General features: G+C 35.7%; 1 protein-coding gene across 3 annotated transcripts in view; it reads right to left on the reverse strand.

The window, feature by feature from the left end:
* The window catches only part of LRP6 (LDL receptor related protein 6), a 127,668-nt gene that overhangs the window by 103,244 nt on the left and 6,156 nt on the right, over positions 1-18,268 (reverse strand). For 2 of the 3 annotated variants that reach the window (XM_085305907.1, XM_085305905.1), the window contains exon 2: positions 9,491-9,884. In XM_085305907.1, the coding sequence (XP_085162033.1) occupies positions 9,491-9,884 (394 nt within the window). Of the gene's footprint in view, positions 1-7,047; positions 7,200-9,490; positions 9,885-18,268 lie in introns of those variants that run through there. The other variant, XM_085305908.1, reaches the window with a different exon arrangement.

Here is an 18,268-nt window from a genome sequence, read left to right on the forward strand (position 1 = left end):
CATTCTTCCAGAATCATCTTACAGCTTGAGACTTATTGGAGCCAGTAACTTTTTCAGATCACATACACATCCCAAGTAAGATTTTTCCCACCTTAATCTTTACCTCATCCAATCAGACTTATATGTACACCTAAACATGCACCTTTTGGACAGAATTTTTTACAAAAATACATCCACAAGAAAAAAGCATTCTTAAAATAAATAAAAAGCATAATATCTTTCATTTGAGTTTACTCAAAAAATCTCCACAGTTTAACCTGAAAGGAGAACATTAGCATAAAATACAGTTTTATTCTATAAATAAATGCCTTTTACTCAAGAACTGAAGATATTTCAATGCATCACTACAACATACAGCAAGAGAATCATGTCACTTAGTAATTTGCAAGACAGATTTCTTTAATTTTAGGATAAATTTCAACAACCTGCCAGAGCAGAGAAATAAATAAGATAAGAAAAATTAATTTTCACACATAGATTTATTTAGAAAAAACCCTCTGACTTCACAGTGCTCTTAGTTACATAATCTCCTATCTTTAAAACTTCTTGCTTGAAATGACAGAGAAAACTTAACATGAGTGATACTTTATGCTGAAACATGGAATTAACATGTAGAAGTGAGAATCAGAAAGGTTCCCATGAGAAATAAAAGTGTAAAGCACACATTAGACGACCTTGGGGAAAAAGGAAGGGGAGAGAAATGGACTCAGAATGGATGTTGATAATTTTAAAGAGGAAAACAGTATTAAAAGTATTAAACTACTGAGGGCCAAAAAAATATATTCATATTCTTTATATTACTCCTCATCAAGGAAAAAATATTTYCGTATTTATGGTTTTGGTGTGAGTTTTTAAATGTTTTAAGATAGAATTAGCATGTTTTAAGCATAAGATACAATTAACTATACACAGACACCACGAATACATATTACATATAAATGCATGTATGTGGGTAAGAATGTAAAACACACAATTTAACATCTAGAGTATTACTGTGAAATAACATCACTGCTCCATCTGAAGTAGCTCAGCTCCCATAGAGAATGAGGTTGAGGTTTTTTATTGCTGCATTATTATGGAACACCTACAACTACCAGACATTTTAAAAGCAGCTTAGAAGTAGGCATCCAAAGTGGTGGACAGACTGGAAATGCACCATGTATGCTACAACAGAAGCTGATACAACAGAGGTAGAAGTAATAAYTCTTTCTCCATCTATCTGGCAGAAATCAAAAGCACTGATGTTTGCTTTGCTCAGCTCATTTTCAGATCTTTCATATACAGATTCTTAAACAGCAGAATTGAATCACTTTGCACATAGACCCAGCTACAATCCTGGCATACTGACTGTAATTTTTGAGCCATTTTCCTCCTCCTGCAGTCACAATACAAATTACCTAACATAAATCTTTATTTATTAGGACTACTCAAAATTTATGTCCCTATTGGTCCTCCTTTTTYAATAGTTGCATTTGATACAGTATTTTTCCCATATCCTATGTACAGTTTATTACACCACTACCTTTTATTTGAACATTTTACAGAGAAGACTGTATTGAAGTATTCTCCATAGAGGTAGTTATTTTTTCCAGCTACATGGCCAAATAAAGATGGCTCTTCCACAGATCTTCACTTTTTTTTTTTTTTTTTTTTTTTTTTTTTTTTTGTTAACTGTGCTGAACTTTCACACAGCTGAGTGCTACCATTCTTTTTTAAATGAACAATCTGCACTTTGAAGAATGTAATCAGTCTGTTTTAAAACATGCTAACAAGTAAATTTATCAGCTATTTGAAGAAGTGGAGTGCTAAATCTATCCTTTTCATCAGCAAAATAATACCAACAAACAACTTCCACCACAGGAACAAAATGGTGCCCAAAGGAACAGATCTCAGTTTCTGCTCTGTTTTCTACAATAGAAGTTAAAAACTTTAGAGACACATTTAGTTCCCCAAAGCAGAATATTATCAATTTCAGAAGAGAAGGGGGGTGGAAATAAAATCCAAACAGCTTTATCTTGATTTTAAATTAAAGAAAAAAAAAGAAAAAAGAAAGAAAAAAAACCCACAAAACTCTTCTCTGGCACTTGTCCTTCCATTTCCACATCCCCCAACTCCATAAAAAGCACACTCATTATCACAAGACAAGAAACCATTACATTCTTCAGTAAGAATGAAGCAGCAAGATCTTTGAATATAAACTCAGCTTATGGCAGAAAGTGCATTTTTACCAGCAAAGCTTATTTATAAAGGGAGGAAGTGCAGGCACAAGATGAACAGAGGAAGTTTAAATATATTGGAAAGAGCTGTATCAGCAAACGCATAGTTTTGCCAATAATGTTCTCCTTCATGTAGGTCTGGTTTTAACACATACTATCCATAAGGCTCATCACAGTGTCCAGAAAACTCTTAAAAATCCTGCTTTGAAGTAGTAAAGAGATTATAAACAAATCTTTTCTTTAAGATGAARCACAAAAATAAATTTACAGCAATTTCCAATTATTAGGATGAACCAGTTCCAACTGTTTTTAGAGAGCAATCAAAAGGTTTCTCTCCACTAAAAATCTAGTAAGATGTCATGGATTCTAAATTAATGATTTCCTGATAAATATCACCAATTTAGACAAGTTATATTTTGGAGGGAGAGGGGAAGATTACTTCTTTTGTTTTATTACCTTGCCTCAGAAATGGATTTTCTTTAAAAGCCACTGCACTACTCTAATGCTACTACTTTGAACTTCTTAAGCAGGAATATAGAACAAACTATATATCAGATTACAACTCTCTTCAGCGAATTAATTTGATCTCCCTAATAACTCCCTGTTAATTGTTATTAAAAGTTGTCTTGAGTAATTTTAAAACATGTTTGCTCACACACCTTTAAAAAAAACATATTAACCAGTAATGGTTACAAGAAATTCAAAATCATGATTTAAAATATAGCTTTCTCTCTCTTCACTCAGCATAAAGTTTCATTCAAAATACTGTTAGCAAAAATTTTGTGAACAAACAAGTTTTAAAATAGGTATCTTCATAGTCTAGACTTGGATGCTAGTTATAATTGTAATGACTGAAAATGCAAATAAAAAGAGCATGCCCAAAGACGCATCACTAGAGGCTATTCATCAAGACCATAAATTACTACATCAATTTAAACACTTAGTTCCAACTTACTAAACAAATGCTGTAAGTAAACATTAAAAAAAAAAATCCTTATTGCTGTTATCACTGCAGCAATGAGGTACACAGTAAGGGGCAGGCTGAATCATCCTCTTCAAAACTGTCCTTAATAATAGTCAATAGATTATCATTCAATATACCATATACACATGCCTCAGAGAAAAAACCCCACAACCTAACACACACAGTGAAAAAAGAAAACAATGGACTTAGTGTTTTGACAGATGAACACTGCAGTGCTTCAAAACGTTAGAAGTTTACTCGAAGTGCAGTTGGCAAAAAGGAAAGCAGAGTCCTCAGCTTATCCAGTCTGCAGACTTGCTTGCTAGCTCAAGCAYTGAATGAAGGTGGTAGGGAAAAAAGGGTATTTTCAAACTTGCCTAGAGCTAAAAGCATCTAAAAAACTTTCAGGTACCTGAGTCTATAAGAAAAATTTCTTTTGGAAAAGTCAGTTATGTGCATTTGAGTCTGACTCCTATCTCCTTCCACAAGGAGAAAATTTGATAAAGTATCTGAAAAATAAGGAAAATAATGTAGTGAATACATTCCTCTGAGCTCCTGGCAATCTCTGGCAGTAAACTGAGAATAGACAGTTAATTCCAATAATACCTAAAACCAGCACAGCAAGATTTACAAGAGAGGTCACCTCTCCAAGCCTTAACTGTTTTAAATATATGGGTTCCTGGTTACTTTCTGGTTACCTTCCTTCTCCTCCTTCAGACAAAGAGGAGGAGAAAGAAATGAACTTTTGGAGCTGTGAAAAATAATATTGTCACCAAAAACAGCACCTTCACAATGCGGCATTTAACCACACAGATATATTCTAACGACACACTAGAAACCAGTGTTGCATGAACAGATCTCAAACCAGGTGAAATCTTGAGAAAGAACTCTTCAAAATGAAGAGATATTCAATGAGATTAAAAGCAAATGAAACTTAAGAAGAGTTATGACCAAATGCTTTATTACAGTATGTGAACAGTGGCCAACCTTCTTGGTCCCACAAACCACAAAGATCTTCATATGACTGAGACCTAGAAAGTAAATCCCTTATACTCCAGAAGCAGAGAGAGATCTGGGACTAGTTCACCAGCAGAAGATAACAAGGACATGCCAGAGACCATGATAGCCTTTTGCAGGATGAAGCTGTGCTTGGCATGCTGGCAGGCTTTGAATAACACAGGAACATTGGCCCAGTCAGCCTTTTCTGAATTATATTCTCCTATGCCTAGGGATTCAGATCACTCAACAATCCCTGTGCTAGGATCATCCTACCTCTAGTGATGTTGGTGCTGCATTTTAGATCTTTTAAGTGTTCCATGCAACTCAAAAGCCAGGGCAAGCCACTAGCATAATCAGGACAATCTGTGCAAAACTTGCAATTTTTCAGGTTAGCTTCATTAGCTTTAAGTCACCAGCAAGTATGTCTGTTTAATCTTCTAGCTGTGATCAGAATTTAGACTGATCCTCTGCGAACAACAAACTGTTATTTGGTGAAAGCAGAAAGAAAGCAGAAAGAAAGCAGCCTCAATATTCTAACAACGAAATTACTCAAAACTAGCAAACCCATAAAACAGTGCAGTACTTGCAACTAACAACATCTTCTGATACGTGGAGCTTGCTAATGTGAAAAAAAAATACTGCTGTAAAACTACACGCAAGCACCTCAGCAGTTTACAGGTTTCAAACCAGCTTGAAACTTGCACATACTCATCTAATAACCTTAAAAAAAAAATCCTTATTGCACAGGCCACTATATGCCAATAAGCACAGTGCACTAATCTGCTACCTGTGAAATACGTCAGTATCAGCAGGAGCTCCAGAAGAACTTTCAAACAGAAGCAATCTGCTCAAGAGAGCTGGCATAGGGCAAGAGAATAATGAAGCAAAGCCTCCAGTTATTTGCACTATATTTGGAGCTTGCATATAAGGTGCCATTTTGTATAACACTGACTCTTTTGCAAACATAAGAAATCCTTCATTGCAGACTTATTCATCATTAAAACAACGCTTTTTGCCAAAGATACTGTAACTTATTAGAATCAACTATCTTCCTTTTCTTACATTGTTTTATAACATGCACTACTCAACAACAAGAGTTTCATAGAAACTGGTGGTATATGATATGCAGATGTAAAGCCTGCACTACAGCTGCAAGAATTCATCTTACTTTATATGCTTAGATGTAAGTTTCCATCTTTAAAGAAAGAATAAAAAGAAATAGAAAGTATATGTATTCCATAGAAAGTTTAAATTAAAAAAAAAAAGAAATGTTTCAAGGAAGGTGTTAAATTTGAAGAGTTTCCCAACACACAAATATTTCATCCAGAAATCAACTTAAACTGTCATAAAAGTGTTGTAGCTCTTTGGACTCTAGTTCCAATCATTAACTGAAAACCTTTACCATCTGAAAGCTTAACAAGAGTTTAACAATTAAGGTAACTCTATAGAGTCACTTCATTTAAAACATGTCCTGAGGAGTAAGCAATTAGTCAGCACTTCTGGGAGCCACTTGAAATTCATTCTTGTGTTGAACAATATACCTAGAAGTAAGAAAAGCCACTTCATTTTGATAGCAGTGCTTATAAAGAAAGCTGATCAAGTTGTCTAAAGGATAATTTGGGGGGAAATGTAACCATAGCAATGGAGTCTTTTCCATGAGGGCTCTAGGGTTGTACAAATATCATGAAAAATAGCATTACAGATTTACAATACCACATGATAAAGCAATATTTGCTCAATAAATTGAATAAATATAGCAATTTTTTCATCATAATTAGTGATGTAGAAAAATCTTTTCTACTTTCAATTTTTGAGTGAGCAATCCCTAAACACATTGCACATACCAGTCTACTTCCTGCGCATCCCTGGAAAAGGTCTTCTCAATGTTAAAAGTATTCAAGTACATCCCACCCCTAACCTCTGATCTTATTAAGAAGATCTCACGTTTAACACAGAGATCAGGAAAAAATAATAGTTTCAGAAAGGATAACTAGAGCCAAATGGCTTCCTGAAGGAGCACTGAAAACCCTAGCTGGTTAAAAAAAAAAAAAAAAAAAAAAAAAAGGGTGAGCAAGCACTCCATTCCCTTCCTCTTTATCTGAGCTCCCTTTTTTTCCTCTCCTGGTACACACACAATGTTTTTGTCACTGTCAAGATTGTCAAATCAGAAAAAAAGTAAAATAAGTTGTAAGGTATGAAAATAAGAAATTAAAAACTTAAAATTTTAAGTGTACCTTACAGAGCTCACCAATAAGATGAGTTCTAGACATTTTAGATTCTTGTCTAGGAAGCCAGCAGAACATAAGAATATAAGTTAAGCTTGGTTGCTGTGTCTCAGTTATCAAGAAGCATTTTCTGTTTGCAAATGTATTACATTTCTCATTATTGATAACAGACATGAGAAACAAGTCTAATTTCTACTCTAGTATTTTATAATTATATACGTGTGTTGTATACACACACACACACTTAACAGATGGTTTTGGCAGCAAAGGTAACCCAAACCACTTATTCCTTTAATCACCACTACTGTTGCTGTAACATGTTCTGAGAGAGTACGATCTTATTCCTTTGGACCACAGCAGTTTAGAGCACACACCTTCAAAAGATGACGTACTCTCTACGTCATCTACAAAAGTACTCTCTAGCAGATAAGTTGCTGGGAAAAAGACTAGAATGCTGATGAAACATTTCATCTGTCCTATATGGGACACTGCCACAAAAATACATTACTCAATACTGTATATTTGTGTTTGCTTAAATCATTTTTAAACGTTTATTTCAGTGTAGCCATTCTCATGTTTTTAGCAACATAGATATGTATAACATACACACACATGTACACGTGCACAAAACACATGAGCTCACTTCAGTGTTTAGTTCAGTTTGATCAGGAAATGTATCGGTTTCACCTCCTGGCTCCCAGGAAGAGACAAGATCCAGCTGTCCTGGAGGGTCAAGATGCTGCAGAAGTGCGTTTGTGCACACACACGTGTGTGTACCCACATGCAAATCTAAAGCTTGAAACAAACAGATCAAAGATACTTTAAGTATCCTACTTTAGATAAACTGTCAAAAAAAAAAAAAACTAACGAAAATTGGAATTTGTAGAGATCTTAGTTTTAAATATATGTTGCTAAAGCACTTTTTGTGACTTGCAAGTGTACATAGTTTTGTATATGGAATAATCATCAATTGGATGTAAGAGGAGACAGACTAGACTCTGGGAAAAGCAGATGGGTTTTGAATCTCTAAGTTTTAGCTTTTGCCGACTATTCTTAGACCCTTTCATGGTCTATTCTTACCACTGTCTGCCAGGTAACACTACGAAATTCAAATATATTTATGTGGCAAAGAATAATAAAYATTAGGAAAGAAGCACACACGTAAGAACAGGTTTGGGATTTGAAATATTTACATCCCTGTGCTGATGCCACCTGTTTTTCAAGGTTTGGAGAAAGTTCTGAGTGTGACCAGATTTATTAAAGACTCAGAGAGGTTTTCTACCTTAAAATTACATAAAAATTTGCAACTTTTGCAACTGTTGTATATACTACTGTACTAGTTTTCTCCCTCCCTGAGATGTGCCCTACATGTAACAACTTATAAAATGATCTCTAGGAAGATTTAGGAAAAAAAAATAATAAAAAACCTCAACCTTCAATTAGTCTTTTTCTATTTTTTAAATCCAAGCATATTGAAATTTTTACTCCTATTGTTTTAACAGATCATCAGAACAGAAAAAGTTATGAGTAGGCTTTACTTTTGATCTGTTCCATTTCATTTCTTGCACTTTCTTCTTCAGGCAATTATTATGAAAGAGTGCAAGTATATGCAATCATCTTGTTTAAGTGTTAAGCACATTACYACACATATCCTGAAAATACAAACATTCATCTTTCCTAACTGAAGAAAATCAATGTCTCTCTGGTTACAAGCCAAATCAAAACCATTTTGTTTGTGTTTCTCCTCCCTGTTCTATCACAGTTTTGGGGTGGGTTCAAGTGGCATAGCTTTTCTTGTATCCTTACGTAGGTTTAGAATCTGATAAATAAAACTGTGCTATTGTTAGTTCTGTTTTATAAGTAATGAAGAGATGGGAAAAGATTAAGTCCATTCTTCTGCTATTTCCAGAACTGTCAACAAAAGCAATTCAAAGGAAACATTTTTCCTGTATATATTGTTAAAGGCTGATTGAAGCTTGTGGAAGAAAATATTACAGTATTTCTTAGAAGTTCAGGAAGGAGGCCATATTTTACAAAAGGGCATTCTTCTCTTTGAGGAAAAAGACCCAAACATCCAAATTCAACAAATTACAATATAAAGAAACAGTATTAGGGTAACAATTAAAATAACCCACATCTTTCTAAAGAAAAAAATCCTTCTTTTTTTCATCCACATCATTAAGACTGAAAAATGTTGCTTGATAGGAAGTACAATAGATATCTTTTTTATGAGCAAACAAACAAATATAAGTTCTATACTACAGATAAAGAAAATATCAGAAGATTATACAACATAAAGGATGTTCCATTAGTCTTTCACTTTGGGACAGTGAGTTATTTTATCACTGATGACTACATTTTAGGTAAACTTATATCAGCCATTCATATAACGTCAAACCACAACAGAATTTAGTATTTCTGGTAACAACAGTTTAGTCCAAGGATTGAAATAAAAGGGGATTATACATTTTAAGWCATTTATAGAGACTGAAGTAAGAGTTGAGAAAAATTAAACCTGTTCTGGAACTGGCTAATCCCAAACATAGACATTAAAGAAGGAGAAGGGGGGAAAAAAAATCCTCACAGGTGGGGAGAAGAGAGCCTTTCCATAACTTTTCTAATTGAGTGCTAATATAAGTCTCTCAAAATACTATTAATACAATGTGCTGATTTATCTCAGTTATGTTGTTACAATAAACACCAACACTGAACAAGGCCCCAACAATTTCAGTTATTCAACACCGCAGCAAGGGACAAGCTTGTCTAGGGGCAAGTAATGGCTTTTCAAGCAGGCTGCACTTGTTTTCAAATTTCTGTTCATCTTCTGCACTTCTACCAAAATAATTTTTTCCTGTAATATACTTTTATGAATGTCTAATAATTCCAGGTTGTTTATAAACCAAAATAAATACAATTTCTGAAGTGCAAATTATTTTCAGATCAGACTAATAGAAAGAGAAGGAAATAATGTAGAATGATTTAGGATACCTTTAATAACATTATCATTAACATTTAGAATCATTTAAGAAACAAGTAACAGCAGAGATTCTAATATTTGTAATTACTTTGTTTTAACAAAGACTTACCCTCTTGCAGGATCTAAGGCAATTGCTCTAGGTTGATCCAGTTCTTGCCAAAATAAAACTTTTCTCAATGATCCATCTAAATTAGAAACTTCAATCCGATTTGTTTCGGAATCCGTCCAGTATAATTTCTCTCCCAGCCAGTCACATGCCAGCCCATCAGGTGACAAAAGTCCAGAAATGACCACATTTTGTACACTCCCAGATTTATTGAATTCTGTTCGTTTAATAGCTTCTTCACTTACGTCACTCCAGTATATCAACCCCTGTACAAACACAAAGTCCACTGCTGCTGCATCCTCCAAGCCACCCACAACAACTGTGGCATTCTCCTTCCCATTTGTGGCATCCACCAGTCGCAGATCACGTCGGTTCGCATACAGCAACAGCGGGGCAGCTTTAAAGGGGAGAAATAAGGGGTGGGGGGATAGATGGAGACATTAACACCACTCAAAATACGTACAACTTTTGGCCTACTGCACCATGATTGCACAATTACTAAATTAAGAAATAAAGGGGGGAGGGAAGGAAATCACATTTTGAAGTTTGACTGAAAAGCACTGACTCAAAGGGTTTCAACAGCACTACAACTGAAGACAGTAACTGTAATGGGCAGCTCATTATTCTAGGCTGTGCATTATTAAAATAAGATTAAAAGGAAAAGGAAGAGAACAAAGAAAACAGAGGTTTGAAGTGCCCAAATGACACTTTTCTGTATGCTTAAATAAGATGGGTGCTTTCTAGATGCTTAAGTAAGAGTCAAGGACAAAGGTAAAGCAGCTTTCTAAGCTTTCAGTGCTGGCCTCCACAAATGTTCATTTTTTGCTTGAATTTAGTAACATACTTCCCATTAATTTTTATAAAAATACAACTCACATCAGGCTGTAAGAGATATTTGTGTGCTGATACTCTAAAATTAGGTATCCTGGATATTTTATACATAATGCAACTAAATACAAAATGCTTTGCACAGACCAAGATGAATGATGTTTTATAGAGCATCAACATTGGTATGGAGATGTAGAGAAAAAAATAAATCTACAAAACCTGGACAATGTATTCTTTCAAATTAAGCTCCCCCACTCCTGTATTTAGCTCTCTGATGGAAAGCCTTTATTTTTACATTCTTTATTTGCCTACTGTATCCATTTGCACAGGCTGTAGTTTTCATATGCAACACATAAAGACCCAGTAAGATGATTAATGAAAACTGGTAGTCCTGAAAACAGATCTTTAAAAATGATTGTTTAACAGTCCTTAACCATCAGCAATATCTAACATCCTGAAAATTCTAGCTACATTTCTACAACAAAAAGAAGAAAAATGTTTTCTTTTTTAAAAAAAGAAGAAAAAAAGGAGAAAAACACACTGTTTTAAACCCACGGTCAGAAAAACATGTCTACCTTTCACTATGGTTACTTGGACACTACAGTGACGAAGCTATGCAGCAGCATCTAGACACACATTATGGTTGGCACACTAAATGCTCATGTATCCATCATCACAGCAGTTTAATAAAAGTCTTTCAGGTTTATTCTGCAGTATAGGCAGACAATTTCCACTTCAAGAGAGATGCATGTTCTAACARAAAGGCCTGCATTTATAGAGCCAAAGATGCACACGGCTGAATGAAGTCAAGATGGCTGACAGAAAAGATACAGTTCTTATATGAAGGACTTGCACTGAAATTAGAAATAACAATGCCTAATAAATAAATATACACTTGAAAGAAAAAAAATCAAAATTCTGAGATCAGACTACTACTCAAATCACTACAAAGCTGTTTATCAAAGACTCTGCTGCACGTGCATTGGGAGACACTGAAGAGACTAAGTAGTTCCTTAATCTACCTCCAACTAAACAAGTGCTGCTATATATATTTAGAAGGCTTCCCTCTCAGCCTTAAGAAATTAAATTGTTTAGCCTATCTTCTTAATTTCAGAAACACTGAACATAAATTGATTTATACCAAACATTTGACTTTAGGCAGGGGGTGTGAGTAGGGGGGACATAGTTGCATTAGACTTTCTGCTGGAGGAGGATATARATTTTTGTTGTGTAACAAAAAATTCAGTTTATTTCCACAGAGAAGGTGTAGATCTCTTCAAATTAGAKAGCAGAATCATTTTATTAAGTAGGTTTATTATCTTTCTGTAACTCTTCTCCTTCCTTGCCTAACTTCCCACCTAATGTATCATAGTAGAGTTTAAGTACAAGCTGCTTAAAAAAGAGTGCATTTAGGAGGGCAAATAAAACAAAGAACAAAATCCAATAAACTTAAAGTAGTAAAGAAAAAAAAGCAATATATCTGTCTACTTTTAAAGCTCCCATACAGTTGTAACCTGAAAAATCCAGTTATTAGCAGCTCAATGTCATCTAGTGCACCATAGAAAACCATGCAGCCAACTGGCAGAGCTCTCTCTAAGAAGACAGCACGCCCAGCATTTGAAAAAAGGTAAATCCATGCAAAAACGAATACAAACTCCATTATTATGTACAACACGGAACAAGAGTGCCCATGCACACAGCATGCACTGAATTGGAATACCAGGCATGTCAACTGTAATCACTGAGGCCTGAAGGCACTGCCGAGCTGAACACAGCTGCCTTCCATAGGTTATTCACCCTGTACTGGAGCTCAGATCTGACTGAGGAATAACTGCAGAAAACATCCTTTTCATAAATGATACAAGTTATTTGAATGAGGGTTCAGAAGAAACATAGCCACACTAAGGATATGTAGTTTCAGACAGATTGAATCAAAGACAACTTGTARCACATTCCACAGGACTGGCAGATGAGAATACTATGCTTTCCAATTTGTTGCAACATTCAGGAATGAAACGTGTCACCAGAATAACAAAAAACAGGTTTGTTCCCCTATGGCTTCCAACTGTTCCCAGAAACCTAACTCGTGATACTCGGTAGTAATGCTGCTGACTTCATCTTTGCCACTTGCTTGAATCAAATAGAATCATCCTTTTCCGAAAGGAAAATTGTAGCAGAAGACTGTGGTGCATAGGACCCAAAGGCCAAAAGACCTGAAAAGAATGGCTTTTGTGAATAACAATTATGCACCATACTAACTACCTACAGAAGGGTCTCCAAGAGAAACTCTTTTAAAAGCTAGTCAAGAGTTTCAGTTTAACTTGTGACAGAGCAAGGAGATGCAAATCAAATTTATTAAAAAAAAAAAAGATGTCAAAGCTGAACTCTTTACATACACTTCTGTTTCTATAGATAAACAAACATTTTTAGCAGTATCAAACCATAACACATGAAAAGAAATATTTATACACTTTTAAAAGTAAAAGGAAAAATGCCTGTCTTGGAAATCAGCAACTGAAATCATAATCCATGTTACAATATGTTGTTTACTCTTCTAATTATGGAGAAGCATCAATTCAGAGTAAAAGCTATGCTTAGTAATAAAATAACTTTTTTTTTTGCTTGCATCAGCTAATAAGAACAAGCATTTTCTTCGTGAATACGAAGGTGACAAAAAAAATTAACACACTTCAACCACAACAAAAATCTTTTAAGTCATAAGAAGGCCCTGTCACCAGTACATCACTGAACCTAACTGCTTCTTAACACAGCTATTCATGCAGTGCTTTCCATAAACTTATCAAAATCAATATTATAAATCAGTTACTGTCTTTTTGCCCTACCTTCACCACTAGAATTCTGCATCAAAATCCTACTCCTTCCCCCCTGATTTTATCTTGTACCAAATATTCCTCTTGGCTCAAAATCTTGTCTCCCTCCCTAGTGTACTGAAACATGCTAATCCCCACGATACTTCAGTCTTGCTTCCTTAAGACTTGTTTAGTTAATCTCATKTTGTACATCTCATTTGTGAACATCTAATACTAGATTTAAAGTATTGCAGTCACAGGATGTAAAGTGATAAGCCAACATAAAATCATTTTACCAGAACACTTAATTTTTTTCAAGTTTTTTTATTATTATTTATTTATTTTTTATTATTAAGAGGCAGCTTTAAACTGGCAGAATTTTTCAGATTTTTTTTTGTAGCTAGTCTAGAGGCTTTTCCCACAAGTTCCTGTTTGGTCCCTTCCACTTTCAATAATCCATGACACCCCTGAGTGTCACGAGGTCGGTGCTACCTTCAGCAGGCTCTTTTTCTCTCACTGATCTGGAATTTGGACTGATTGAGACTATTTAACATGATCTCATTTCCCCCCAATCCCTTTTTTCTTATTTCCAACCCCCAGCAGTGCAGTTCTACTCCTTGCTTAGTTAAGGGCCATTTCCCAGGCTGATTCAAATCATTACATCAGTGAAAGGTTTGATTGGGTTAGTGAGTCAAATCAACTGAAGAAGGGGTTCAGCAAACTCCAAAACTAACATAAGGCAAGCAGCAGGGAGTTGAAAGGGGGAGCAGCTCTCCGTTTTTTTTTTTTTTTTTTTTTTTTTTTGGCAGCCCGTTGGATCTGCTCAAGGTGCGAGTTGAGCCACATGCTTTCTCCCTGGCTCCGCTTTCAGCTGTAGGTTCCTGACCTCTCTTTTGTGTGAGTGCTAGCACTTGTCTGATAGCACAGTGTAGACAGTTAAATTAGAAAAAAAGCTACCTCTGTCAGAAAAAGAAAGAAAGAAAAAAAAAAAGCAGTAGTTTCAGCCTGTCATCATCCAGAACCAGCTCAACACAAAAATCAGTTTTTACACAAGTAATGATATACCAGGCAAAGGCAAGACCACATCAACTCTGCCAGATTAGCTGGACCAGTGGCTTGCTAACCTCTGAATGAGGAAAGGACCCAACAGAATAGAGGTGACCACCCTCATCTGCAGTAACACTGCCCAGTGTGGCCCAGCCAGTAATACAAGGTGAGTGCCCAAATGCTAAAGCAACATCCTTGCAAAAGTCCATCACTAAGAAATCCAAGGACTGTTAAATTAGAAAATGACAGACAGATATTCATCAAGCTGGAAAGAAAACTCCCCCACTTTTCATCATCTTTTTGAAGAGCTTGGAGCACCCACAGGTGATTCAATATTGCCAAGTACGGTGCCACAAAGACTGCAAACGTGAAAACCAGAAAAGAGGAGACACAGCACAGCATCCTAGATTAGGCTCTGCACGGGTGAGGGATTTGCCAAATGCCTTGGCAGAATGACACACCCCTACATCCAGCCCCCAAAGAAGGCAGGGAAACTGGTATAGATAACCAGAAAAAAATTGTTAATGGCAGCCTCCTCAAAACCATTCTATACAGAAAAATCATTTAAATACTACAGCCCTCTCTATTTCCAAAATGTTCCACAGAGAGCCAACACAAGAACATAAGAAAAAAACCTATCAACTGACACATGGGTTATGTCAGAGTCAATTGCAAAGATTCCCTTCACTCTGCAGGTTTTAAATTTCTTCAACACTGCTTACAATTATAAGAAATTTTGTACATTTGTTCTCTTTGAATATCTGTCATTTGTTCCTTAGTTTAGAGGAGCAAAGAAGAAGGGTTTTGTACAGGTTAAGTTTTGGTTCCTGTCCCCAATGTAGGGGTGAGAGAAAGGATTGCAATAAGAATTTGAATCATCATCTTCACTCTTCAGGGAAAAAAAATGCAAATGAATGCAGTGTTTGTAGTGAAACAGTGCTGTTGTGGACAGTTGAGGCAACATTGGAAATAAAAGCCTGGGCGATTACTGTATCAGTCAGAAGACTGGCACGTTGCAATGAAAGACAAAACAAAATCTTCCCCAAAAAGCAGGGACCCAGGACCAAAAGACATATAGACTAATGTTTCATATTTTCAAACAAACAAACAAAGAATCTCCAGAAAAAGATGTAGGTGTTTCAGYACAGCAAGCAGCAGGCCAGGGATTTTGCACTAAGTGCTCAGTCAGAATGAACAGCAGCAGCACTGACAGCAGCCCCCATTCCACCTTCACTGTGAAGTGAGAGCTCTCCTCTGTCTGAACCTCCCTGTTTTCACAGATATACTTGCAGGACACAGTAGGCAACCCAGACTCTAGTAATTAAGCAGGAAGCAGCCCAGGCTTGTCAGAGAGGACCCTTCCTCTTTTCAGCTAACCTAAAACACATTCCGTATCCTAAAGCTGTTCAGATTTTAACTAGAAAAGTTGAAGGGACAGTCAGGATTGCCAGTGAATGATATGAGTCAAAACATCAGTGAAAAAGCAGAGCCACCAAGCTGCAATGATGGCACATGGATTCCATATAGAGTCTTCTACTGTCAGTTTTGCAGGACTTTGGCCAGGCAGGAGCTGTAGAAAACCCAGACATCCTGCAAGACTAGCTGTATATAATCTATACTAATCRTAGTATACAAAGTCAGTAAATTATTATGCTGCAGAATAATGGGGAAAACTTCCCTTCCTAAAGGATGGAAGGCAAGAAAATGACAGAAGGAAGTAGGGTACGTGGAAGGATAGAAATACCAGGTCTAAGCATACAAAGCCAATAGACCTGGCAGAACACAGCAAAAGCACACAACCAAAGCACATCATGAATTCCAGTGTATCATGGGAAAGCAATCTTCTGAATGGCAGGCATCATCCATGAAATTATCCCATTGGCAATACAGCCATGCAGCTGGCAGTTAACCCTTTCCAAATTATTGCAGCAAGACTCTTCTTAGTGTTCTGTAGCACACTTCCACTGGCTCCCTGTCTCACAGGGAGGGGTAACTCAACTCATGTTTCCATAACATTGACTCTCTTCACGTATCTCTCTTCACTACCCAGAGATGACATTTTTGGCAATTTTTCCAGCTGCCATGCTTAAACTAAATGGTACTCATAGAAGTACCAGAAAGGTTGTCTTTTCAGAGAAGAAAAAAAAGTGTTTTTTGCTTATTTTGATTTTTTTCTTTTTAGAATTTGAAGAATTATTAGAAAGTTGTTGGGAATCATGAACTCAGAATTTAGCCTAGATTCCAAATGAAGGACTGGATGATCCACAAAAGAAAAGCAGGTTGTCAGCACTGATGAGTACACTGCAAGAATGACTGACAGCACCTCACATGATGGTGCAACTGATTTTTTTTTTTTTTTTTTTTTTTTGAAGCAGCAGCACTGTCTCAAAAGCTAATCACATTTTTTGTCACAGAATCATAGAATAGTTGAGGTTGGAAGGGACCTCTGGAGATCATCTAGTCCAACCCCCCTGCTCAAGCAGGGTCAGCTACAGCATGTTAGACGGGGTTGCATCCAGGCAGGTTTTGAATATCTCCAGAGAAGGAGACTCCACAACCTCTCTGGACAACCTGTTCCAGTGCTCTACCACTCTCACAGTGAAGAAGTTCATCCTCACATCTCTGCATTTTTTTTTCAAACAATACATCAGCTGTCCAATGATTTGTTTATGGCATACTTTCCAGATCAAGCCTGGTGAATGGCATCTTTCACCTATCATAACAACTACTGAGAATCAAGAATGCTCTGCCTCCTACTAATGAAATGACTTTTTTCCATACAAATTCATATAGTTTGTTTCTACAAACCACAGGGCTGTGTCAACAACATTGCAAAAATATGAATGGTGCACACTGAATAGGTTTACATGGAAATGGAAACAAAATGCTCACAGTACAAGTTTAAAACCAAACTCTCCATCAGCTAAACGTATTAGTTCTCAAAATAGAATTATATTTTAACCAAATTCTTGAAATTATTTACTACAGATTAATCTAATGTATGCCCATTGCCAGTCCAAATGAACAGTTAGGGACTATATGCAAAGGATAAGGAAAAAGGTACAAACTTACTTCAAGAATTTGGAAGATTATTACACATTTGTTTTCATTTTGGGACTTCAGTTGTGGAAGTGTTGTTGGACCTGCATTACTTTTTAAATCAAAGACATTTATATTGCAGCTTTATTAATATTGTATCTTCAACAGGTTTACATTACATGTAGTAAGATGTGAAATAAATACACAAACACAGATGATCCCTTGAAAAGTGTGAACGACATGGTCTTTTTCAGATTAAATATAACTCATTTTAGTAATTCATAAATAAATAAAATAATTCAGTATTTCTTTTGAACTTCACTATTATCTATATGGTAAAGACTAACTACTGAGCCTATGTTTTTGAATTATTAAAAAAACAATGGATTTCCAAATGGACAAAATAAAAGTCAATACAAGGTCTAAAAGTTAGTTTTTTCTACTCTTCCATTATTCCTAATTTTAATATTTCCATTTTCTCTATTAATCTATGTTTGCACAAAAGGATTCCTGAATTTCTGCAATGAAGTGATAATGTTTTAATTAAGACTAATACTATAAGTCCAAGCAAGAGTTTGATTCATTACTTTGACAGAACAACAATTAAAGAAAAAGAAGCTGAAATTCTAAGACACCTTATGCTTTTGTTGCTTTCATCACACCCTTAACTTCCATAATTTAAGCAAACACACTGTTTTCTGTCTAGAAAGCTGGATTCTGATAGCTGAGAGAAGAGAATGCTTATTACTGAAAAGTTTACCAAGCAAAGAATTAAAGTATGAAGTATATTTTTCCTCTGGGAACAGGCTGAAGGAGAAAAAAGAAAAAAAGAACAAATATAAAGAAGAAAATTATGTTTCCATATCAGACTAGGGATTTTTGATTAAGCAAAATTATGTAGCTAGTTGATTAAGATTTTCTGTCTCAGATATGATTACTTTTCAGAGCTGACATCAAGAGCTCACATGTAGCCCTCAAACAGAATTAAAATTAAAATCTCATTTCTGCCACATTGATTATATCACAAGGGAGTAATTCTATTTAAGTAATGTGATCC

The sequence above is a fragment of the Rhea americana genome, unplaced genomic scaffold (genome assembly GCF_003343005.1).
Source record: "Rhea americana isolate MKP2758 unplaced genomic scaffold, rheAme1 scaffold_228, whole genome shotgun sequence".
NCBI classification, from domain to species: Eukaryota; Metazoa; Chordata; class Aves; order Rheiformes; family Rheidae; genus Rhea; species Rhea americana.